The following is a 26,823-nucleotide window of genomic DNA, read 5'->3' on the forward strand; positions in this document are numbered from 1 at the left end:
CTCGCATCCTCCCTCTCCCCCGCACCTCCCTCCCCCTCCCCCTCCCTCCCCCGCTCCCCCTCCCCCCTACCTCTCCCCCCGGCCCCCGCACCCCCCTCCCCCCGCCCCCGCACCCCCTCCCCCTCCCCCCCCGCGCCCTCTCCCCCTCCCCCTCCCCCTCCCCAGCCCCCGCCCCCCCTCCCCACTCACTCTGCCCCCGCACCACCTCCCCACTCACCCCGCCCCCGGTCCCCCTCCACCGCCCCCCCCTCCCCACTCACCCTGCCCCCGCACCCCCTCCCCCCCTCGGCCACCTGCAGAGGTTTACAGGGATGATACCAGAAATGCGAGGGTATATATGTCAGGAAAGGATGAACAGGCTGGGTCTCTTTTTCCTTGAAAAAAGAAGGCTGAGGGGTGACCTATTAGAGGTCTTTACGATTATCAAATGTTTTGATCGAGTGGATACAGAGAGAGTGGCGAAGAGCATAACTAGAGGCCATCAATATAAGATCGTCACCCAGAAATCCAATGGGGAATTCAGGAGAAACTTCTTTACCCAGAGAGTGGTGAGAATGTGGAACTCGCTGCCACAGGGAGGGGTTGAGGTGAATAGTATCGATGCATTTAAGGGGAGGCTGGACAAGTGTATGGGGGAGAAGGGAATAGAGGGTTATGCTGATAGAGTTAGATGAGGAAAGACGGGAGGAGGCTCGAGTGGAGCATAAACGCCGGCATGGACTGGTTGGGCCGAATGGCCTGTTTCTGTGCCGTATATCCCGTGTAATCCTATGGAATGTATCCATCACCCCCCTGCCAACCATCCCCCCCAACCATCCCCCCAACTATCCCCCCAACCATCCCCCCAAACCACCCCCCCAACCATCCCCCCAAACCACCCCCCCAACCATCCCCCCCCCAACCACCCCCCAACCATCCCCCCAACCATCCCCCCCAACCATTGCCCCCAATCATCCCCCCCAACCATCGCCCCCAACCATCCCCCCAACCATCCCCCCAACTATCCCCCCCAACCATCCCCCCAAACCACCCCCCCAACTATCCCCCCCAACCATCCCCCCCCCAACCACCCCCCAACCATCCCCCCAACCATCCCCCCCAACCATTGCCCCCAATCATCCCCCCCAACCATCGCCCCCAACCATCCCCCCAACCATCCCCCCAACTATCCCCCCCAACCATCCCCCCAAACCATCCCCCCAACCATCCCCCCCAACCATCGCCCCCAACCATCCCCCCAACCATCCCCCCAACCATCCCCCCCAACCATCGCCCCCAACCATCCCCCCAACCATCCCCCCAACCATCCCCCCCAACCATCCCCCCAACCATCCCCCCAACCATCCCCCCCAACCATCACCCCAACCATCCCCCCAACCATCGCCCCCCAACCATCCCCCCAACCATTGCCCCAACCATCCCCCCCAACCATCGCCCCAACCATCCCCCCAACCATCCCCCCCAACCATCCCCCCCAACCATCGCCCCCCAACCATCCCCCCCAACCATCGCCCCAACCATCCCCCCCAACCATCGCCCCCCAACCATCCCCCCAACCATCGCCCCAACCATCCCCCCCAACCATCCCCCCAACCATCCCCCCCAACCATCGCCCCCCAACCATCCCCCCAACCATTGCCCCAACCATCCCCCCCAACCATTGCCCCCAACCATCCCCCCCAACCATCCCCCCCAACCATCCCCCCAACCATCCCCCCCAACCATCCCCCCCAACCATCCCCCCAACCATCCCCCCCAACCACCCCCCCAACCATCGCCCCAACCATCACCCCCAACCATCCCCCCCCAAACCATCGCCCCCCAACCATCCCCCCCAACCATCGCCCCCCAACCATCCCCCCCAACCATCGCCCCAACCATCCCCCCCAACCATCCCCCCAACCATCCCCCGCAACCATCAGCCTCTCCCCCCCGGTGTTATATAATGAGAAGGGACTAATTAGCAATCTTGTTGTGCGAGGCTCCTTGGGGAAAAGTGACCATAATATGGTAGAATTATTTATTAAGCTGGAGAGTGACTCAGTTAATTCGGAAACTAGGGTCCTGAACTTAAAGAAAGGTAATTTCGATGGTATGAGACGTGAATTGGCTAGGATAGACTGGCAAATGATACTTAAAGGGTTGACAGTGGATAGGCAATGGCAGACATTTATAGATTACAAGGATGAACTTCAACAATTGTACATCCCTGTCTGGAGTAAAAATAAAACGGGGAAGGTAGCTCAACCGTGGCTAACAAGGGAAATTAAGGATCGTGTTAAATCCAAGGAAGAGGCATATAAATTGGCCAGAAAAAGCAGCAAACCTGAGGACTGGGAGAAATTTAGAATTCAGCAGAGGAGGACAAAGGCTCTAATTAGGCGGGGGAAAATAGAGTATGAGAGAAAGCTTGCTGGGAACATAAAAATTGACTGCAAAAGCTTCTATAGATATATGAAGAGAAAAAGATTAGTGAAGACAAACGTAGGTCCCTTGCAATCAGATTCAGGTGAATTTATAATGGGGAACAAAGAAATGACAGACCAAGTGAACAAATACTTTGGATCTGCCTTCACTAAGGAAGACACAAATAACCTTCCGGAAATACTAGGGGACCGAGGGTCTAGCGAAAAGGAGGACCTGAAGGAAATCCTTATTAGTCAGGAAATTGTGTTGGGGAAATTGATGGGATTGAAGGCCGATAAATCCCCAGGGCCTGATAGTCTGCATCCCAGAGTACTTAAGGAAGTGGCCCTAGAAATAGTGGATGCATTGGTGATCATTTTCCAACAGTCTATTGACTCTGGATCAGTTTCTATGGACTGGAGGGTAGCTAATGTAACACCACTTTTTAAAAAGGGAGGGAGAGAGAAAACGGGTAATTATAGACCGGTTAGCCAAATATCAGTAATGGGGAAAATGTTGGAATCAATTATTAAAGATGAAATAGCATCACATTTGGAAAGCAGTGACAGGATCGGTCTAAGTCAGCATGGATTTATGCTTGACAAATCTTCTGGAATTTTTTGAGGATGTAACTAGTAGAGTGGACAAGGGAGAACCAGTGGGTGTGGTGTATTTGGACTTTCATAAGGCTTTTGTCAAGGTCCCACACAAGAGATTGGTGTGAAAAAATAAAGCACATGGTATTGGGGGTAATGTACTGACGTGGATAGAGAACTGGTTGGCAGATAGGAAGCAGAGAGTCGGAATAAACGGGTCTTTTTCAGAATGGCAGGCAGTGACTAGTGGGGTGCCGCAGGGCTCAGTGCTGGGACCCCAGCTATTTACAATATACATGAATGATTTAGATGAAGGCATTGAGTGTAATATCTCCAAGTTTGCAGATGACACTAAACTGGGTGGCGGTGTGAGCTGTGAGGAGGATGCTAAGAGGCTGCAGGGTGACTTAGACAGGTTAGGTGAGTGGGCAAATGCATGGCAGATGCAGTATAATGTGGATAAATGTGAGGTTATCCACTTTGGTGGCAAAAACAGGAAAACAGAATATTATCTGAATTGTGACAGATTAGGAAAAGGGGAGGTGCAATGAGACCTGGGTGTCATGGTACATCAGTCATTTAAAGTTGGCATGCAGGTACAGCAGGCGGTGAAGAAGGCAAATTGTATGTTTGCCTTCATAGCTAGGGGATTTGTCTATAAGAGCAGAGAGGTCTTACTGCAGTTGTACAGGGCCTTGGTGAGGCCACACCTGGAGTATTGTGTACAGTTTTGGTCTCCTAAACTGAGGAAGGACATTCTTGCTATTGAGGGAGTGCAGCGAAGGTTCACCAGACTGATTCCCGGGATTGTGGGACTGACATATCAAGAAAGACTGGATCAACTGGGCTTGTATTCACTGGAGTTCAGAAGAATGAGAGGGGACCTCATAGAAACGTTTAAAATTCTGACGGGTTTAGACAGGTTAGATGCAGGAAGAATGTTCCAGTTGCTGGGAAGTTCCAAAACCAGGGGACACAGTCTAAGGATAAGGGGTAAGCCATTTAGGACCGAGATGAGGAGAAACATCTTCACTCAGAGTTGTGAACCTGTGGAATTCTCTGCCGCAGAGAGTTGTTGATGCCAGTTCATTGGATATATTCAAGAGGAAGTTAGATATGGCCCTTATGACCAAAGGGATCAAGGAGTATGGAGAGAAAGCAGGAACATTCCGAATTCCGGAACTCCGAATTTTGGACGCTGCACCTGTATTAGAGAAATGAGAAATTTTATGATCTGAAGGTAGATATTGATAAAGAATTCCATTGTGTCCATCCAGAAAAATAACTAAAGTTCTCTTGTCACAGACTCCAACTATTTTTAAATGATCCCATAATCCCTTGGGAGCACAGGTATTTAAGGAGGCCTCACAGGTTGGAGATGCACTCTGGAGACCTGCAATAAAAGACTAAGGTCACACTTTACTTTGAGCTCACAGTGTTCAGTCTTTCTCCATACACTACACTATCGGTTAGCTGTTGCCCAAAATGATTGAAAGCAGCAACCTAACCCTAACCCTAGCTAGTGGGTGGGAGCAGGCCAGCAACCACCTTCTGACAGCACCAGCAATCAGGGAGGGTAGTGGGCGGGGGGCCAATTTCATGATGGGATGATTCCTGCTCTACAGAAAGAAAAGATTTCAACTTGCCTCTCGACAATGCTGGTGCATCCTGGTGGGAAAGTCAGGGCAACTTTCTCGCTGAAGCCTGAGTTAAACTACCTCGGGGTCCCATTGTCGTAATGGAACTCTGATTAGCAATAGTTTGAGGCTCACACGAGTTTCGGTGAGACCGGTGTGGTAAGGCTGAATATTTTAACACTCCCTTGCCCCATTCTTGCCGGATGGGTTGGGTTAACATTTTGCACCAAGTGTCGAATACTTGGTGATGCAGGCCTCATTTCTTGTGTTATCGACTTAGGGCTAGTGGCATAATTTGTGTTTAATCCATACATGCATGTCTCTGTTATTAGCAGGAAGCCCGTTACTTACATTATTGGATTTATGAATTAGCAGCGTTCTCCGCTGCATGAGCATGAATGTTAAAATTCTGATCAATCAAATTGATTTTAGTACAGAATGCAGTCGATGTGATATCATAGAGAGCAATCAGGGATCTTGGAAGAATTCTCAGGAAATCTTCCTTCCCTGGAATCGAGGCATATTAGTCAGGGGCCTTAGTGTAGTTTAAAAAAAATTAATCAAAGGTTCCATGTTGAATTCCTGGTGAATACTGAGCGAGCTGCCCTGTTCCGAGACAAGGAGGGGGCACGGAAATTGCCTTTTCATACAAAGCGTAGCAGAAAGTCTTCCCCTAAAAGGCAGTGGATGGTGGGACAATTGGATCTTTCAAGACTAAGAGATAGATTTTGTTACTGAGGGATATGATGCTATGGTGGGTAAATAATGTTGAGGTACAGATCAGCCATGATCTAAATGAATGGTGAAGCATGTTCGAGGGGCTGAATGAGCTACTCCGATTCCTTTGCCTTTCTGGGTTAGGGAGAAGGAAATGAACCTCCGTTCACCATCCTCACTCCTAGTTAGTGAGTTCAGTATGTTCAGTGAGAACTGGCCTGAGCATGGCTTCTGGTGACCATTGCCTGTGCACACACATGAATTGTGGCTCCTTGTGCATCGTACAAGAGGATGACCAGATGGAACCATACCTGAGAGGACATGAGAAAATAAAGGGCAATCTATAATTTCTTTCAAATAAAGGAAAAGTGAAGTAATTTCTATTGCAACAATACATCTGGTGTAAAACTAACCTGTCTCACTACAGTCTAAACCCAGCTCTCGTTTCTTACCTAGGGTACAGGAAGGTGCAGATGTTCAGCACACTACAAAAACATGTTTGTAACTACAGAATAATGAGCCACAGTTCCCTATTCATAGAAACATAGAAACACAGAATATAGGCACAGGAGTAGGCCATTCAGCCCTTCTAGCCTGCACCGCCATTCAATGAGTTCATGGCTGAACATGCAACTTCAGTACCCCATTCCTGCTTTCTCGCCATACCCCTTGATCCCCCTAGTAGTAAGGACTACATCTAACTCCCTTTTGAATATATTTAGTGAATTGGCCTCAACAACTTTCTGTGGTAGAGAATTCCACAGGTTCACCACTCACTGGGTGAAGAAGTTTCTCCTCATCTCGGTCCTAAATGGCTTACCCCTTATCCTTCGACTGTGACCCCTGGTTCTGGACTTCCCCAACATTGGGAACATTCTTCCTGCATCTAACCTGTCTAAACCCATCAGAATTTTAAACGTTTCTATGAGGTCCCCTCTCATTCTTCTGAACTCCAGTGAATACAAGCCCAGTTGATCCAATATTTCTTGATATGTCAGTCCCACCATCCCGGGAATCAGTCTGGTGAACCTTCGCTGCACTCCCTCAATAGCAAGAATGTCCTTCCTCAGTTTAGGAGACCAAAACTGAACACAATACTCCAGGTGTGGCCTCACCAAGGCCCTGTACAACTGTAGCAACACCTCCCTGCCCCTGTACTCAAATCCCCTCGCTATGAAGGCCAACATGCCATTTGCTTTCTTAACCGCCTGCTGTACCTGCATGCCAACCTTCAATGACTGATGTACCATGACACCCAGGTCTCGTTGCACGTCCTCTTTTCCTAATCTGTCACCATTCAGATAATAGTCTGTCTCTCTGTTTTTACCACCAAAGTGGATAACCTCACGTTTATCCACATTATACTTCATCTGCCATGCATTTGCCCACTCACCTAACCTATCCAAGTCACTCTGCAGCCTCATAGCATCCTCCTCGCAGCTCACACTGCCACCCAACTTGGTGTCATCTGCAAATTTGGAGATACTACATTTAATCCCCTCATCTAAATCATTAATGTACAATGTAAACAGCTGGGGCCCCAGTACAGAACCTTGCGGTACCCCACTAGTCACTGCCTGCCATTCTGAAAAGTACCCATTTACTCCTACTCTTTGCTTCCTGTCTGACAACCAGTTCTCAATCCATGTCAGCACACTACCCCCAATCCCATGTGCTCTAACTTTGCACCATAATCAAGGCAATATAATGTGCACGATCAGTGAAGCTTAGCAAATGGCACTCGTGATCCAGGCATTTCTGTAAACCTGTCAAAATCCATATTAAATGTCATTTTTATACCTTCCTCTGCCATTGCATTGCTGAATCCACTCCAAGATTTCAATAATGTTATATGTTCATAGCTGCCACTAAAGAGTATTTTAATAGTAATAATAACTGCCAAAGTCCTTTGTGTGTCTTTAGTACTCTTTAATTAAAATAAAATACTTTTAATCCCAGGTTCATTCCTGAATCCCCACGTTGGCTGCTGATAAAGGGAAGGACACACGAGGCTGAAGCAATAATCCGACTCATTGCAAAGAGAAATGGTGTCACTCCACCTGCAGTGATCTTCACTGACCTTGAGGTACTGGCACACAATAATGCTTTTGATTCCTGTGTGGTCATATTGCAGTGCGGGCAGGTACAGCAGGCGGGCTGAAGGAGCAGCAAGAGTCCATAGAGGGAAGTGACCGGGGCCCAGGAGAGGCGAGGGTTCGGGGCCCAGGAGAGGCGAGGGCCCAGGGGCAGCACGGACCCAGCCCACACTGCGATATGTGCGCACTGGGCCCGTGCAGCAGAGCTGGTATCCAGTCGTCCTGGTTAACCCAGGCCACTGGACCAAGACCTCGCTCTGTCAAGCCCGTGTGGTGGCTGGCATGCAACGGTCACCCCACGTTAAAAAAATCCACCCACAGGCATCTCCCACTCTTCAGGATGTAGTTCGGGATCCGGAATATTAGGTCCTTCATTGAAACACCTGTGAACTCATCCCTTTTTGTTATGGAAGCAAGTCATCCTCGTTTCGAGGGACTGCCTATGATGATGATGGTCGTATAGCCCTTTAATACAGACCTGCTCTTTTGTTGCCAATTTTTCTCATACCCCTTCTCCTCTGAAGGTGTTGCCTATCTGACATGGTACTGTTCCATGGGTGTCAATCATCTCCCTTGTCCATGTTACTATTCGTTTTCATATATGATCCCAGATAGTGAGTGCTATCAGGTTATTTGACCAGCAAGGACCTCACAACCAGGCCCAATTCCATCCACACCCAAAAGCAGACACACATTCACATAGCAATTAGGCAGGATAGCTCAGATGAATACGTGGCTTGAGCAGTGGTGCATGAGGGAGGGATTCAAATTCCTGGGACATTGGAACCGGTTCTGGGGGAGGTGGGACCAGTACAAACCGGACAGTCTGAACCTGGGCAGGGCCGGAACCAATGTCCTAGGGGGAGTGTTTGCTAGTGCTGTTGAAGAGGAGATAAACTAATATGGCACGGGGATGGGAACCTATGCAGGGAGACAGAGGGAAGTAGAATGGGGGCAGAAGCAAAAGATTGAAAGAAGAAATTTAAAAGTGGAGGGCAGAGAAACCCAAGGCAAAAAGCAAAAAGGGCCACATTACAGCAAAATTCTAAAGGGGCAAAGTGTGTTCGAAAGACAAGCCTGAAGGCTCTGTGCCTCAATGCGAGGAGTATTCGGAATAAGGTGGACGAATTAACTGCGCAGATAGCAGTTAACGGATACGATGTGATTGGCATCACGAGACATGGCTCCAGGGAGACCAAGGCTGGGAACTCAACATCCAGGGGTATTCAACATTTAGGAAGGATAGACAGAAAGGAAAAGGAGGTGGGGTGGCGTTGCTGGTTAAAGAGGAAATTAATGCAATAGTAAGAAAGGACAATAGCTTGGATGATGTGGAATCGGTATGGATGGAGCTACGGAATACCAAAGGGCAGAAAACGTTAGTGAGAGTTGTGTACAGACCACCAAACAGTAGTAGTGAGGTTGGGGACAACATCAAACAAGAAATAAGGGATGTGTGCAATAAAGGTACAGCAGTTATCATGGGTGACTTTAATCTACTTTTGATTGAGCTAACCAAACTCGTAGCAATGCGGTGGAGGAGGATTTCCTGGAGTGTATTCGGGATGGATTTCTAGACCAAAATGTTGAGGAACCAACAAGAGAGCTGGCCATCTTAGACTGGGTGATGTGTAATGAGAAAGGACTAATTAGTAATCTTGTTGTGCGAGACCCCTTGGGGAAGAGTGACCATAATATGGTAGAATTCGTTATTAAGATGAAGAGTGACACAGTTAATTCAGAGACTAGGGTCCTCAACTTAAGGAAAGGTAACTTCGATGGTATGAGACGTGAATTGGTGAAGATAAACTGGCAAATGATACTAAAAGGGTTGACGGTGGATAGGCAATGGCAAATATTTAAAATTCGCATGGATGAACTTCAGCAATTGTACATCCCTGTCTGGAGTAAAAATAAAACGGGGAAGGTGGCTCAACTGTGGCGAGCAAGGGAAATTAAGGATAGGGTTAAATCCAAGGAAGAGGCATATAAAAAGCAGCAAACCTGAGGACTGGGAGAAATTTAGAATTCAACAGAGGAGGACAAAGAGTTTAATTAAGAGGGGGAAAATAGAGTACAAGAAGAAGCTTGCCGGGAACATAAAAACTGATTGCAAAAGCTTCTATAGATATGTGAAGAGAAAAAGATTATTGAAAACAAACATAGGTCCCTTACAGTTGGATTCAGGTGAATTTATAATGGGGAACAAAGAAATGGCAGACCAATTGAACAAATACTTTGGTTCTGTCTTCACGAAGGAAGACACAAATAACCTTCCAGAAGTACTAGGGGACCGAGGGTCTAGTGAGAAGGAGGAACTGAAGGATATCCTTATTAGGCGGGAAATTGTGTTTGGGAAATTGGTGGGATTGAAGGCCGATAAATCTCCAGGGCCTGATAGTCTGCATCCCAGAGTACTTAAGGAAGTGGCCCGAGAAATAGTGGATGCATTGGTGATCATTTTCCAACAGTCTATCAACTCTGGATCAGTTCCTATGGATTGAAGGGTAGCTAATGTAACACCACTTTTTAAAAAGGGAGGAAGCGGGAAAGCGGGTAATTATAGACCGGTTAGCCTGAGATCAGTAGTGGGGAAAATGTTGGAATCAATTATTAAGGATGAAATAGCAGCGCATTTTGAAAGTAGTGACAGGATCTGACCAAGTCAGCATGGATTTATGAAAGTGAAATCATGCTTGACAAATCTTCTGGAATTTTTTGAGGATGTAACTAGTAGAGTGGACAAGGGAGAACCAGTGGATGCGGTGTATTTGGACTTTCATAAGGCTTTTGACAAGGTCCCACACAAGAGATTGGTGTGCAAAATTAAAGCACATGGTATTGGGGGTAATATACTGACGTGGATAGAGAACTGGTTGGCAGGTAGGAAGCAGAGAGTCGGGATAAACGGGTCCTTTTCAGAATGGCAGGCAGTGACTAGTGGAGTGCTGCAGGGCTCAGTGCTGGGAACCCAGCTATTTACAATATACACTAATGATTTAGATGAAGGAATTGAATGTAATATCTCCAAGTTTGCAGATGACACTAAACTGGGTGGCGGTGTGAGCTGTGAGGAGGACGCAAAGAGGCTGCAGAGTGACTTGGACAGGTTAGGTGAGTGGGCAAATGCATGGCAGATGAAGTATAACATGGATAAATGTGAGGTTATCCACTTTGGGGGCAAAAACACGAAGACAGAATATTATCTGAATGGCGGCAGATTAGGAAAAGGGGAGGTGCAACGAGACCTGGATGTCATGGTTCATCAGTCATTGAAAGTTGGCATGCAGGTACAGCAGGCGGTGAAGAAGGCAAATGGTATGTTGGCCTTCATAGCGAGGGGATTTGAGTACAGAAGCAGGGAGGTCTTACTGCAGTTTTACAGGGCCTTGGTGAGGCCTCACCTGGAATATTGTGTTCAGTTTTGGTCTCCTAATCTGAGGAAGGGTGTTCTTGCTATTGAGAGAGTGCAGCGAAGGTTTACCAGACTGATTCCTGGGATGGCTGGACTGACATATGAGGAGAGACTGGATCAACTGGGCCTTTATACATTGGAGTTTAGAAGGATGAGAGGGGATCTCATCGAAACATACAAGATTCTGACGGGACTGGACAGGTTCGATGCATGTAGAATGTTCCTGATGTTGGGGAAGTCCAAAACCAGGGGACACAGTCTTAGGATAAGGGGTGGACCATATAGGACTGAGATGAGGAGAAACTTCTTCACTCAGAGAGTTGTTAACCTGTGGAATTCCCTGCCGCAGAGAGTTGTTGGTGCCAGTTCATTGGATATATTCAAGAGGGAGTTCGATATGGCCCTTACGGCTAAAGGGATCAAGGGGTATGTGGAGAAAGCAGGAAAGGGGTACTGAGGGACTGATCAGCCATGATCTTATTGAATGGTGGTGCAGGCTCGAAGGGCCGAATGGTCAACTCCTGCACCTATTTTCTATGTTTCTGTGTTTCTATGAGAAACCTGTCGTTCTTTGGATAACTGTTGTGCCACCAACTGCACAAACAAGAGAGGAACTGTATGTCTTAACCATGCACTGGATGAAATAATTGAACCTGTGGGGAGCCTTTTCTTAGTTGATAAGGATTTGGGGATGAGGTCTGTTTCATCAGTTGATAAAGACATGTATTGCAGTCCAGCACCCGCTGATGCTGATTGGTTCTTTGTTTACACTTGCTTTTCTCTCTCTTCATAGAAACATAGAAACATAGAAAATAGGTGCATGAGGAGGCCATTCGGCCCTTCGAGCCTGCACCACCATTCAATAAGATCATGGCTGATCATTCCCTCAGTACACCTTTCCTGCTTTCTCTCCATACCCCTTGATCCCTTTAGCCGTAAGGGCCATATCTAACTCCCTCTTGAATATGTCCAATGAACTGGCATCAACAACTCTCTGCGGCAGGGAATTCCACAGGTTACCAACTCTCTAAGTGAAGAAGTTTCTCCTCATCTCAGTCCTAAATGGCCTACCCTTTATCCTTAGACTGTGTCCCCTAGTTCTGGACTTCCCGAACATCGGGAACATTCTTCCCGCATCTAACCTGTCCAGTCCCGTCAGAATTTTATATGTTTCTATAAGATCCCCTCTCATCCTTCTAAACTCCAGTGAATAAAGGCCCAGTTGATCCAGTCTCTCCTCATATGTCAGACCAGCCATCCCGGGAATCAGTCTGGTGAACCTTCGCTCCACTCCCTCAATAGCAAGAACGTCCTTCCTCAGATTAGGAGACCAAAACTGAACACAATATTCCAGGTGAGGCATCACCAAGGCCCTGTACAACTGCAGTAAGACCTCCCTGCTCCAATACTCAAATCCCCTAGCTATGAAGGCCAACATACCATTTGACTTCTTCACCGCCTGCTGTACCTGCATGCCAACTTTCAATGACTGACAAAAGCAAAAGACAGAAAGGAGATGAGTAAAAGTGGAGGGCAGAGAAACCCAAGGCAAAAAACAAAAAGGGCCACTGAATATATAGGGGCTGCAGGAGGGGTCAAAACTAAAAATCATGGTTTAAAAACTAGTATTAAAACACTCTCCCTAAACGCACGCAGCATTCGAAATAAAGTAAATGAGTTGATGGCACAAATCATTACAAATGGGTATGATTTGGTGGCCATTACAGAAACATGGTTGCAGGGTGGCCAAGACTGGGAATTAAACATACAGGGGTATCTGACGATTTGGAAAGATAGACAAGAAGGGAAAGGAGGTGGGGTAGCTCTGTTAATAAAGGATGATATCAGGGCAGTTGTGAGAGATGATATTGGCTCTAATGAACAAAATGTTCAATCGTTGTGGGTGGAGATTAGAGATAGTAAGGGGAAAAAGTCACTGGTGGGCGTAGTTTATCGGCCCCCAAATAATAACTTCATGGTGGAGCGGGCAATAATCAAGGGAATAATGGAGGCATGTGAAAAAGGAACGGCAGTAATCATGGGGGATTTTAACTTACATATCGATTGGTCAAATCAAATCGCACGGGGTAGCCTGGAGGAGGAATTCATAGAATGCATACGGGATTGTTTCTTGGAACAGTATGTTACAGAACCAACAAGGGAGCAAGCTATCTTAGATCTGGTCCTGTGTAATGAGACAGAAATAATAAACGATCTCCTAATAAAAGATCCTCTCGGAATGAGTGATCACAGTATGGTTGAATTTGTAATACAGATGGAGGGTGAGGAAGTAGTGTCTCAAACGAGCGTACTATGCTTAAACAAAGGGGACTACAGTGGGATGAGGGCAGAGTTGGCTAAAGTAGACTGGAAACACAGACTAAATGGTGGCACAATTGAGGAACAGTGGAGGACTTTTAAGGAGCTCTTTCATAGTGCTCAACAAAAATATATTCCAGTGAAAAAGAAGGGCGGTAAGAGAAGGGATAACCAGCCGTGGATAACCAAGGAAATAAAGGAGAGTATCAAATTAAAAACCAATGCGTATAAGGTGGCCAAGGTTAGTCGGAAACAAGAAGATTGGGAAAATTTTAAACAACAGCAAAGAATGACTAAGAAAGCAATAAAGAAAGGAAAGATATATTACGAAGGTAAAATTGCGCAAAACATAAAAACAGATAGTAAAAGCTTTTACAGATATATAAAACGGAAAAGAGTGACTAAAGTAAATGTTGGTCCCTTAGAAGATGAGAAGGGGGATTTAATAATGGGAAATGTGGAAATGGCTGAGACCTTAAATAATTATTTGCTTCGGTCTTCACAGTGGAAGACACAAAACCCATGTCAAAAATTGTTGGTCACAGGAATGTGGGAAGGGAGGACCTTGAGACAATCACTATCACTAGGGGGGTAGTGCTGGACAGGCTAATGGGACTCAAGGTAGACAAGTCCCCTGGTCCTGATGAAATGCATCCCAGGGTATTAAAAGAGATGGCGGAAGTTATAGCAGATGCATTCGTTATAATCTACCAAAATCCTCTGGACTCTGGGGAGGTACCAGCGGATTGGAAAGCAGCTAATGTAACGCTTCTGTTTAAAAAAGTGGGCAGACAAAAGGCAGGTAACTATAGGCCGGTTAGTTTAACATCTGTAGTGGGGAAAATGCTTGAAACTATCATGAAGGAAGAAATAGCGGGATATCTAGATAGGAATAGTGCAATCAAGCAGACGCAGCATGGATTCATGAAGGGAAAATCATGTTTAACTAATTTACTGGAATTCTTTGAGGATATAACGAGCATGGTGGATAGAGGTGTACCGATGGATGTGTTGTATTTAGATTTCCAAAAGGCATTCGATAAGGTGCCACACAAAAGGTTACTGCAGAAGATAAAGGTACGCGGAATCAGAGGAAATGTATTAGCATGGATAGAGAATTGGCTGGCGAACAGAAAGCAGAGAGTCGGGATAAATGGGTCCTTTTCGGGTTGGAAATTGGTGGTTAGTGGTGTGCCACAGGGATCGGTGCTGGGACCATAACTGTTTACAATATACATAGATGACCTGGAAGAGGGGACAGAGTATAGTATAACAAAATTTGCAGATGACACAAAGATTAGTGGGAAAGCCGGTTGTGTAGAGGACACAGAGAGGCTGCAAAGAGATTTAGATAGGTTAAGCAACTGGGCTAAGGTTTGGCAGATGGAATATAATGTCAGAAAGTGTGAGGTCATCCACCTTGGGAAAAAAAACAGTAAAAGGGAATATTATTTGAATGGGGAGAAATTACAACATGCTGCGGTGCAGAGGGACCTGGGGGTCCTTGTGCATGAAACTCTTTTTGGAGTTTACCTGAAAAAACATAAACATTAAACCGTGCCACCTGCCTGGGTGACACACCAGACATTTACAAGGCCCTTTTTTTACTTTTTTGTGTTTTTTTTTTTTGTGTTTTTTTTTGGGAACTTAAATCACATTTTTTCCTCCAGTGCCCCCTATAAAAGGGGAGGGGGACACTAAAAGCACCGGCAATTAAAACAAATTAAACTTTAAAACATAAAATCAATTCAAATTTGGTTGCCGGGCGTGATGATGCACTCCAGTCCCTCCGGTGCCCACCTCTCGCGGAAGGCCGCGAGCGTACCGGTGGACACCGCGTGCTCCATCTCCAAGGACACCCTGGACCGGATGTACGCGCGGAAGAGAGGCAGGCAGTCAGGTTGAACGACCCCCTCGACCACCCGCTGCCTGGACCGGCTGATGGCACCCTTGGCCGTGCCCAGGAGCAGTCCTACGAGGAGGCCCTCGGACCTACCCGCTCCCCTCCGCACAGGGTGCCCAAAGTTCAGGAGAGTGGGACTGAAGTGCAGCCAGAATTTCAGGAGCAGTCCCTTTAAATAATAAAACAGGGGCTGCAACCTCGTGCATTCCACAAAAACATGGAACACGGACTCCTCCAGACCGCAGAAATTGCAGGCGGCCTGGGAGTCCGTGAACCGACTTAAAAATTTATTGCACGGCACTGCTCCGTGCACCACCCTCCAGGCCAAGTCCCCGATGAATAGTGGGAGGACTCCCGCATAGAGTGCCCTCCATCGGGGACCCCCGCCTCCTCCGGACGGCAAGATGGTACGCCATGGCGAGTCCGGACGGCCGGCGAGGATGGCAAAGTTGAGAGTGTGCAGGAGCAGCCCGTACAGGAAACCCCTCCGCGCAGAACTGAAAGGCACGGAAGGGATTTCCTCGAGGTGGCTCAAGTTGTGAGGCGCCGGCTCCCGAGGGAGATTCCGGGGTTTGGCGCCGATGAGGAATTCCGTCCGGACGGGGGTCAGTTTGGACGGGATCTCCCCACGTGGTTGAGCCTCCTCGATGCACCTAACAGAGTCAGGGCCCAAAGCTGTTTTTAGCGACTCGATGGCTTCGGCCGCATGGCGGACGTTGGCTGAATTTAGGCGCCGCGCCAGCGTGCCTGGCGCCATCCAGCCAGCTCCTCCGCCATCGAGCAGGTCCCTGACCCTGGTCACCTCACCAGCCACAGCCCTCTCTTCCGACCGCCACATAAAACCTCGGTCGTGGAGGTACGGATTCCCGAGCAGCGGCTCCTGCAGGACGGCCGCCACTCCAGCCGCAGGAGAGCTGCGCTTGGTGGAGACTTTGTTCCAGACCCTGATGAGTTCCTTGTAAAAGACAGGCAGCTCCTGGAGGGCGGTCCTGACACCCCCCAAGTTCACAAACAGGAGCTGCGTGTCGTAATTGACGTCGCACTGCTGGCGGAAGAAATACGTCGCCAGAGCACACCACCTAGGAGGGGGCTCGACGTAAAGGTATCTCTGCAGGGTCTGAAGATGGAAAGTCGCAAGCTGGGCGCTGATGCACACCAACGACTGACCGCCCTCCCCAAGCGGGAGACTCAAGACCGCGGCAGAGACCCAGTGCTTCCTGTTGTTTCAGAAGAAGTCCACCAGCTTCTTCTGTATCTTGGCGACAAACGCAGGGGGAGGGGTCAAAGTGACCAGCCTGTACCACAACATGGCGGCCACCAGCTGGTTTACGACTAGCGCTCGACCCCTGTAGGACAGCACTCGGAGCAGTCCTGTCCAGCGCCCTAGGCGAGCGGCGACCTTGGCCTCCAGCTCCTGCCAGTTCGCCGGCCAGGCTTCCTCGTCGGGGCTATGGTAGACACCCTGATAGAGGAGATGGGTCGTGCTCCAGGCAAAAGGCCTGAGCTCCTCCGGCAGGGAGTCCACCCGCCACTGACCCACCAGCAGTCCGGAACATTTTTCCCAGTTGTTTCTGGCGGAGGATGCGGCCGAGTAAATCTCCTGGCACTCACGCATCCTCCGCAGGTCAGTGGGATCCTCTACCGCGAGGAGCACGTCATCGGCGTAAGCCGAGAGGACGACCTCCACGCCCGGCCCTTGCAGAGCCAGTCCCGTCAACCTCGTCCGCAAGAGGCGCAGGAAAGGCTCCACGCAGACGGCGTATAACTGGCCGGACATGGGGCATCCCTGGCGCACCCCTCTCCTAAAGCGAAGGGGCGCCATCAAGGACCCATTAACCTTAATCAGACACTCCGAGGCGGCGTACAAAAGTCGGATCCGGGCGACGAAATGCGTCCCGAACCCGAAAGCGCGCAGAGTTCCGAGCAGATAGTCGTGATCCACCCTGTCGAACGCCTTCTCTTGGTCGAGGGATATGAAGGCGACTGACACACCAGCCTCCTGGGAATGATGGATGAGGTCCCGGACCAGCTGGATGTTATCGTGGATTGTCCGGCCCGGGACCGTGTAGAACTGGTCGGGGTGGATCATGTGGTCCAGCACGGCACCAAGGCGAGCAGACATCGCCCTGGCGAAGATTTTGTAGTCCGTGCTGAGGATGGAGACCGGGCGCCAGTTCTTAAGGAGGCGGAGATCGCCCTTCTTAGGCAGCAGGACGATGATTGCCCTGCGCCAAGAGAGGGGCATCTCCCCGGTCGCCAGACTTTCCCCCAGGACCCGTGCATAGTCGCCCCCCAGGACGTCCCAGAATGCCCTGTGGAACTCCACGGTCAGCCCGTCCAGCCCCGGGGATTTTCCCCTCGAGAGCCGGGCGAGGGCACCGGTCAGCTCCGCCAGGCTTAGCGGAGCTTCCAAATTTTCACCGCCCTCCGGGCTGACTTTCGGCAGGTCCTCCCACAAAACTCTACGCGCTTCCTCGCTGGACGGATCCGGAGAGAACAGAGCCCTGTAATATTCACGCCCTCCGGATCCGAGATGAGAGAGCCGTCGTCGGCCAGCAGCGTCAAGAGCTGCTTACGGACACTCTGCCTTTTTTCCAGCGAGTAGAAGAAGCGGGAGCCGCGGTCCAGATCCCGCAGGAACCGGATCCGCGACCTCACGAACGCGCCTCGGGACCCAACGAGCTGCAGGTCCTTCAGCGCGGCCTTCTTCGCTTCATACACCGTCCGCAGGGCCGGGTCCTCGACGACTTGACCGAGACGAGATTCCAGGTTGAGCACCTCTTTTTCTAGGCGCCCGACCGTGGCCGCCCGCCTCTTGGTCGACCCCCTCGCGTACTCTTGACAGAAGACGCGGACGTGAGCCTTGCCCACGTCCCACCATAGCCTCAAGGAGGGGAAGCCCCCCTGCTTCCTTCTCCAGTCGGACCAGAATCGACGGAACGAGTCCTGGAACCGCACGTCCTCGAGCAGCCGGTTGTTAAAGTGCCAGTACCCGGACCCCGTCCTCGCGCGGAGCGAAGCGAGCTCCGCCCACACCATGTGGTGGTCCGAACACGGCACCGGCCGCATGGAGGCCGCCGGGACGCAGGAAACGTACGCCCGAGACACGTAAAGGCGGTCGACTCTAGACCATCCTACTCCAGGCCTCACCCAAGTAAAGGCGCTGGAGTCGGGGTGGAGATTTCGCCAGACGTCCACCAAGTCGAAGGACCCGACCAGGTCCCTCAACTTCTCCATCGCCGTCATGCTCTGCGGAGCACCGGAGCGGTCCCTCGCCTCGAGGGTGCAGTTAAAATCCCCCCCGAGGACAATGCAGTCGCCGACGTCGACGGAGCCAAGAAGAGTGCACAGCTCTTCGAAGAAGCGCGCCTGCTGCGGGCCGGGCTGAGGGGCGTACACGTTCATGAGATGGAGCGGCACGTCCCCCAGGCGAACCGTCACGTGCAGCAAGCGGCCTGGCACAGGCTCCTCGACACCCAAGATCTCCGGCTGAAAATGCGGGCCCAGCAAGATGGCCACCCCACTAGAAGTGGCGGTGAGCTGGCTCATGCGGACTTCTCCTTGCCATTCCAGGAGCCACGTGGCTTCGTCTCCCGGAACGGTGTGGGTTTCTTGCAGGAAGCACACCGCAGGAGCGAAAAATTGTCAAATCTACGGTGTGCCTCTCAGCCGCCGTTGATGTTGAGGCTGGCTATGGTTATCTTCATGGCAAAAGCATAGTGCAACCTCTACCTTAACCTATTGCGGGGGAGGGAGCGGAGTCTTTTGTTGACCTCCACTCCTTCAGCAGCCCAGCGAGGAACTTTTTGAGCCGGCGCAGCTCAAGGCCTTGCGCCCTTGATAAGGGCCCGCCTGCGGCCATGGTTTTAGCGGCGACGCGGACGGAAGCGATGAGCAGCCCCGGCTCGGACCATCTTTCCCGGGCCAGATGGGCTTGGTTGCGGCGACCCTGGCTCTCGACCAAAAAGTCCCGGAGATCCTCTACGGGAATGAGGGGGGACTCAGCGGCGGGCACGAGGAGATCCACCGCCTCACTGGCGATGGACTCGAGATCTTCACCCGCTTCCCCCACCGAGTCCCCGTCCTCCTCCGGGAGGTCGCCGCTAGCAGCCGGCCCGTCGACCGCACGAGGTACGGCAAACGGCCCGGCCGCTCCATCTGGCCCTGGCTCTGCCCCGATCCCACCCCCAGGATCGTCGGCAGAGGAGTCCCCACTGGGCTCTTTTAGAATTGGTGCTGGGTCGGGAAGCGACAGCGGAAGGGGTTCCCCCTCCGCCCCAGGAACCGGGGAACAAGGAGAGACCCGGCCATAGGTAATCCCCAGGCCCTCCAAGCGCTCCAGCTCCAAAGTAGGGGGCGAGGGTGGGTGTTCCTCCCCCTCCCCGCCGCCACCCCCCGGCCCAGCGTGTACAGATTCATTAAAAGTGTTAATACTTTGTATTTCTGCCGAGTCGAGCAAATCCCGGGGGAAGTTGAACATTGGCTGGGCGGGCTCAGGTTCGGCCTTTTCGGCCCCGCCCGCCTCAGTCCCCGGGACGCTCGACCCGGCGGCTACGCATTCTTCCGCTGGCCCCACGCCCCCCACGACAGGCAGATCTTCCACGCCATCCCCGGGAGGCAGCGGCTGGGCAGCCTCGACTGTCTCACCCTCCCCGGGGACAGACTCCTCTCGCCTACAGCGCAGCTTGGGGGCGCTGGTGGGGGACGCGGGACACGCGGCGGGCACCGACTCCTCCGCGGAGGGATGTTGTTCCCCCCCCGCCTCATTGGAGCGGCGCCTCCTTTTTTTCCTGGGGGGGCACGAAGACAGGGAGACACCCGTGTCTGCCGAGGCCTCCCGCTCCACCCCCCCCTTTTTCTTTTCTTGCCCGCGCTCGAACCCCTCTGTGGTATTAGTCAAGGGCTCGGGCACGGGCCCAGGGCATCCCGCGCTCGCTGGTGACGGGGTTGGGCCGAGCGCGGTGAACAGCTTGTCTGGCGCACTAAGGGGACCCGCCTCGAGATGTTTTGCCTTCTTCCGCGCCTTCTTTCCGACCGGACGCTCTCCCTCCCCCCCGCCGGAGGCCGTGAAAACAAAGGCCTCCGACGATGCCCGCGCACCTACGGCTCCCGGCACGCGGACGCTACTAGGGGGAGGGGTGGCGGCGTCGCCAGCCTTGGACGCCTTCGGTGGTTTGGCGGCTTTGTAGGCGGGGCAGTTCTTGCGAACGTGCCCCACCTCCCTGCAGGCATGGCACCGCACGCCGTCCGACGTCCAGAAGACGTGGTAGGCAGTCCCCTCGTGCACCACATTAAAGTTCCCCTCCGTCGTCTCCTCCCGCGCCAGCCGGACAAAGAGCTGGCGGCGGAAGGAGAACACGTGGCGCAGGCTGTTCTCCCTGAGGCCGAACGGTATGGGGTTGATCCCTGACCTTACCTCCCCCAGTTGTTGTAGGTGAGGGAGGAGGAGCTCAGCGGGAACAAAGGGCGGGACGTTTGAAATGATGACCCTCTGCGCGGTGGCCCCTTTTCGAGGGCCAGGGACACCGCCCACTCTGACCCCAGGAAGAACACGGCCTTCCCAGACATCTTGGAGGCTGCGACAATGGCCGAGGGGCCGACTACCCCAGCCATCGCCCGCACGCACTCCTCGATGCTCATTGTGGGGTGAGTGTAGCTCTTGACCCCGTGTTTCTTCGTTATAAGTCTGAATGGTGGCAGGGCAGCAGGTGGCGCAGGAGGTGCCGTGGATGTGGACGCCGCCTGCGCATAAGTCCTAGCTGGCCCTGCCACCGGCGTGGATGGGGTCGCCATCACGGGGTCCCTTTAAGGGCGACACCCACCCCAAAGTCACAGGCCTTAATGGTCTTTAAATGGCCTCTTATAATAAGACTGAGCAGAGGAGCTCTTAACGAGGCACACCTCTCCCCTTGTTGACAATTGGGGAGGGGCCTTGCTCCCTCTGCTCAGTTGTCTTAATTGTTTTATATTTTTCCAATCAATTTGGGAGGAAAAGGCTCTCAGAGAGAGAGGGGAGAGACAGAGAGTAACAGAGAAAGAGAGAGGGGGTAGGAAGGGGGGAAACTGCGAGGGCAGGTCTCCCCTCGCAGCTGTGGGTGGGTGCAATCCCCAGATGGCAAACAAAATAGTCTTTGGGGTGGTCTTCGGGTGAGGGGAGAAGATGTCTTCACCTGGTGCAGATGTAGCCACACAGGCACACACTCCCAACGATGTTAATTAGGGTGGATTAATTGTTTCTTCAGCCTGGTAGCTCCAGCTATCCCAGGCTAGGCAATGGGGGAGGGGTGCTTCAAAGGTGTGTGGGGCCTAGTTGTAAGCAAGGCCACCACACACACTTCCACACACACACACCCCCCGCGATGTTCCGGCCCCCGACTGGTCTTCTTTCCTCCCCCCACCGATACAGCAAATTCTTTTAGGGACTGCACCAATACACCCACCTGTAGAATGGTAGAGTCTCCCTCCTTCCACACTGGATGTTGTTGTTGCTCTTTCCCCCTCTCTCCAACTCTTTGTAGAAATGGTGAAGTTGTTCAAGTTTTCTGCTTTTTCCTCCTCTCCCTCTGGGTGAAAGTTGGTGGTGAAGCCCCTTCCTTCCTTCTCTTCCTGGGCTGATTCACAGGCCCAGCCAGGAGCAAAAGCAGCAGCTCCTTCTCTCACTGCTCACAGCTCCAAGTGTTTAGGCCACGCCTCCACTGCTCCACAATTGGCCCAGGTGCATGAAACTCTTTTTCGGAGTAAACAAAAAACATTAAACCGTGCCTCCCCGATCTGGGGGAAACACCAAACATTTACAGGCCCTTTAATTTTTTTTTGTGTTTTTTTTGTGTTTTTTTTTTGGGCACAAAAACATATTTTTTTCTCCAAGTGCCCCCTATAAAGGGGAGGGGGACACTAAAAGCACTGGCAATTAAAACAAATTAACTTAAAAAAACATAAAATCAAATTAAAATTTGGTTGCCGGGCGTGATGATGCACTCCAGTCCCTCCGGTGCCCACCTCTCGCGGAAGGCCGCGAGCGTACCGGTGGACACCGCGTGCTCCATCTCCAAGGACACCCTGGACCGGATGTAAGAGCGGAAGAGAGGCAGGCAGTCAGGTTGAACGACCCCCTCGACCGCCCGCTGCCTGGACCGGCTGATGGCACCCTTGGCCGTGCCCAGGAGCAGTCCTACGAGGAGGCCCTCGGACCTACCCGCTCCCCTCCGCACAGGGTGCCCAAAGATCAGGAGAGTGGGACTGAAGTGCAGCCAGAATTTCAGGAGCAGCCCCTTTAGATAATAAAACAGGGGCTGCAACCTCGTGCACTCAAAAACATGGAACACGGACTCTTCCAGACCGCAGAAATTGCAGGCGGCCTGGGAGCCCGTGAACCGGCTTAAAAATTTATTGCACGGCACTGCTCCGTGCACCACCCTCCAGGCCAAGTCCCCGACAAATAGTGGGAGGACCCCTGCGTAGAGTGCCCTCCATCGGGGACCCCCGCCTCCTCCGGACGGCAAGATGGTACGCCATGGCGTGTCCGGACGGCAGGCGAGGATGGCAAAGTTGAGAGTGTGCAGGAGCAGCCCGTACAAGAAACCCCTCCGCGCGGAACTGAAAGGCACGGAGGGGATTTCCCCGAGGCGGCTCAAGTTGTGAGGCGCCGGCCCCCGAGGGAGGTTCCGGGATTTGGCGCCAATGAGGAATTCCGTCCGGACGGGGGTCAGTTCGGACGGGATCTCCCCACGTGCTTGAGCCTCCTCGATGCACCTAACGGAGTCGGGGCCCAGAGCTCTTTTTAGCGACTCGATGGCATCGGCCGCGAGGCGGACGTTGGCAGAATTTAGGCACCGCGCCAGCGTGTCTGGCGCCATCCAGCCCGCTCCTCCGCCATCGAGCAGGTCTCTGACCCTGGTCACCTCACCAGCCACAGCCCTCTCGTCTGACCGCCACAAAAAAACCTCGGTCGTGGAGGTACGGATTCCCGAGCAGCGGCTCCTGCAGGACAGCCGCCACTCCAGCCGGTGGAGAGCTGCGCTTGGTGGCGACTTTGTTCCAGAACCCTGATGAGTTCCTTGTAAAAGACAGGCAGCTCCCGGAGGGCGGTCCTGACACCCCCCAAGTTCACAAACAGGAGCTGCGTGTCGTAGTTGAGGCCGTGCTGCTGGCAGAAGAAATATGTCGCCAGAGCACACCACCTAGGAGGGGGCTCGACGTAAAGGTATCTCTGCAGGGTCTGAAGACGGAAAGTCGCGAGCTGGGTGCTGACGCACATCAACGACTGACCGCCCTCCCCAAGCGGGAGCCTCAAGACCGCCGCAGAGACCCAGTGCTTCCTGTTGTTCCAGAAGAAGTCCACCAGCTTCTTCTGTATCTTGGTGACAAACGCAGGGGGAGGGGTCAAAGTGACCAGCCGGTACCACAACATGGCGGCCACCAGCTGGTTTATGACTTGCGCTCGGCCCCTGTAGGACAGCACTCGGAGCAGTCCTGTCCAGCGCCCTAGGCGAGCGGCGACCTTGGCCTCCAGCTCCTGCCAGTTCGCCGGCCAGGCATCCTCGTCGGGGCTAAGGTAGACTCCCAGATAGAGGAGATGGGTCGTGCTCCAGGCAAAAGGCCTGAGCTCCTCCGGCAGGGAGTCCACCCGCCACTGACCCACCAGGAGTCCAGAACATTTCTCCCAGTTGATTCTGGCGAAGGATGCGGCCGAGTAAATCTCCTGGCACTCACGCATCCTCCGCAGGTCAGCGGGATCCTCTACCGCGAGGAGCACGTCATCGGCGTAAGCCGAGAGGACGACCTCCACGCCCGGCCCTTGCAGAGCCAGTCCCGTCAACCTCGTCCGCAGGAGGCGCAGGAAAGGCTCCACGCAAACGGCGTATAACTGGCCGGACATGGGGCATCCCTGGCGCACCCCTCTCCTAAAGCGAAGGGGTGCCGTCAAGGACCCGTTAACCTTAATCAGACACTCCGCGGCGGCGTACAAAAGTCGGATCTGGGCGACGAAATGCGTCCCGAACCCGAAAGCGCGCAGAGTTCCGAGCAGATAGTCGTGATCCACCCTGTCGAACGCCTTCTCTTGGTCGCGAGATATGAAGGCGACCGACAGACCAGCCTCCTGGGAATGATGGATGAGGTCCCGGACCAGATGGATGTTGTCGTGGATTGTCCGGCCCGGGACTGTGTAGGACTGGTCGGGGTGGATCATGTGGTCCAGCACGGCACCAAGGCGAGCAGACATCGCCCTGGCGAAGATTTTGTAGTCCGTGCTGAGGAGGGAGACCGGGCGCCAGTTCTTAAGGAGGCGGAGATCGCCCTTCTTAGGCAGCAGGACGATGACTGCCCTGCGCCAAGAGAGGGGCATCTCCCCGGTCGCCAGACTTTCCCCCAGGACCCGCGCGTAGTCGCCACCCAGGACATCCCAGAACGCCCTGTGGAACTCCACGGTCAGCCTGTCCAGCCCGGGGGATTTTCCCCTCGAGAGTCGGTCGAGGGCACCGGTCAGCTCCGCCAGGCTTAGCGGAGCTTCTAGATTTTCGGCGCCCTCCGGGCTGACCTTTGGCAGGTCCTCCCACAAAACTCTACGCGCTTCCTCGCTGGACGGCTCCGGAGAGAACAGAGCCCCGTAATATTCACGCCCTCCGGATCCGAGACGAGAGAGCCGTCGTCAGCCAGCAGCGTCAAGAGCTGCTTACGGACACTCTGCCTTTTTTCCAGCGAGTAGAAGAAGGGGGAGCCGCGGTCCAGATCCCGCAGGAACCGGATCCGCGACCTCACGAACGCGCCTTGGGACCCGACGAGCTGCAGGTCCTTCAGCGCGGCCTTCTTCGCTTCCTACACCGTCCGCAGGTCCGGGTCCTGGACGACTTGACCGAGACGGGCTTCCAGGTCGAGCACCTCTTTTTCTAGGCGCCCGACCCTGGCCGCCCGCCTCTTGGTCGACCCCCTCGCATACTCTTGACAGAAGACGCGGACGTGAGCCTTGCCCACGTCCCACCATAGCCTCAAGGAGGGGAAGCCCCCCTGCTTCCTTCTCCAGTCGGACCAGAATCGACGGAACGAGTCCTGGAACCGCACGTCCTCCAGCAGCCGGTTGTTAAAGTGCCAGTACGCGGACCCCGTCCTCGCGCGGAGCGAAGCAAGCTCCGCCCACACCAGGTGGTGGTCCGAACACAGCACCGGCCGCATGGAGGCCGCCGGGACGCAGGAAACGTATGCCCGAGACACGTAAAGGCGGTCGACTCTAGACCATCCTACTCCAGGCCTCACCCAAGTAAAGGCGCTGGAGTCGGGGTGGAGATTTCGCCAGACGTCCACCAAGTCGAAGGACCCGACCAGGTCCCTCAACTTCTCCATCGCCGTCATGCACTGCGGGGCACCGGAGCGGTCCCTCGCCTCGAGGGTGCAGTTAAAATCTCCCCCGAGGACAATGCAGTCGCCGACGTCGACGGAGCCAAGAAGAGCGGACAGCTCTTCAAAGAAGCGCATTTGCCTCGGGCCGGGCTGAGGGGCGTACAAGTTCACGAGATGGAGCGGCACGTCCCCCAGGCGAACCGTTACATGCAGCAAGCGGCCTGGCACGGGCTCCTCGACCCCCAAGATCTCCGGCTGAAAATGCGGGCCCAGCAAGATGGCCACCCCACAAGAAGTGGTAGTAAGGTGGCTCATGCGGACCTCTCCTTGCCATTCCAGGAGCCACGTGGCTTCGTCTCCCGGAACGGTGTGGGTTTCTTGCAGGAAGCACACCGCATATTTCCCCTCCCGCAGGAGCGAAAAATTGTCAAATCTACGGCGTGCCTCTCTGCCGCCGTTGATGTTGAGGCTGGCTATGGTTATCTTCATGACTAGAGCATAGTGCAACCTCTACCTAACCTATTGTGGGGGAGGGAGTGGAGTCAATTGTTGACCTCCACTCCTTCAGCAGCCCAGCGAGGAACTTTTTGAGCCGGCGCAGCTCAAGGCCTTGAGCCTTTGATAAGGGCCCGCCCGCGGCCATGGTTTTAGCGGCGGCGCGGACGGACACGACGAGCAGCCCCGGCTCGGACCATCTTTCCAGGGCCAGACGGGCTTGGTCGCGGCGACCCCGGCACTGGACCAAAAAGTCCCGGAGATCCTCTACGGGAATGAGGAGGGTCTCAGTGGCGGCCGCGAGCAGATCCACCGCCTCACTGGCGATGGACTCGAGATCTTCACCCGCGTCCTCCACCGAGTCCCCGTCCCCCTCCGGGAGGTGGCCGCCATCAGCCGGCCCGTCGACCGCACGAGGTACGGCAAACGGCCCGGCCGCTCCATCCGACCCTGGCTCTGCCCCGATCCCACCCCCAGGATCGTCGGCAGAGGAGTCCCCACTGGGCTCTTTTAAAATTGGTGCTGGGTCGGGAAGCGACAGCGGAAGGGGTTCCTCCTCCGCCCCAGGAACCGGGGAACACGGAGAGACCCGGTTTAGGAAGTTCTCCAGGTCCACCAAGTCCCTCAGCTCCAAAGTAGGGGGCGAGGGTTGTTGTTCTTCCCCCTCCCCGCCGCCACCCCCCTGGCCCAGCGTGTGGATGTATATTGCAGTTGTCTGCAGTGTCAGTTTCTGCCGGGTCGAGCAAATCCCGGGGGAAGTTGGGTATTGGCTGGGCGGGCTCAGGTTCGGCCTTTTCGGCCCCGCCCGCCTCAGTCCCCGGGACGCCCGGCCCGGCGGCAATACATTCTTCCGCTGGCCCCACGCCCCCCACGACAGGCAGATCTTCCACGCCATCCCCAGGAG

The 26,823-nt window shown here is 53.3% G+C and overlaps 1 protein-coding gene across 1 annotated transcript in view; it reads left to right on the forward strand.

Annotated features, from left to right (window-relative positions):
* Window positions 1-26,823, forward strand: part of LOC139250546 (organic cation/carnitine transporter 2-like) — a 336,028-nt gene that overhangs the window by 189,427 nt on the left and 119,778 nt on the right. The window contains exon 5 of the mRNA XM_070872923.1: window positions 7,316-7,442. Within this exon, the coding sequence (XP_070729024.1) occupies window positions 7,316-7,442 (127 nt within the window). The remainder of the gene's footprint in view (window positions 1-7,315; window positions 7,443-26,823) is intronic.

This window comes from Pristiophorus japonicus, unplaced genomic scaffold (genome assembly GCF_044704955.1).
Source record: "Pristiophorus japonicus isolate sPriJap1 unplaced genomic scaffold, sPriJap1.hap1 HAP1_SCAFFOLD_388, whole genome shotgun sequence".
In the NCBI taxonomy this organism is placed as follows: Eukaryota; Metazoa; Chordata; class Chondrichthyes; family Pristiophoridae; genus Pristiophorus; species Pristiophorus japonicus.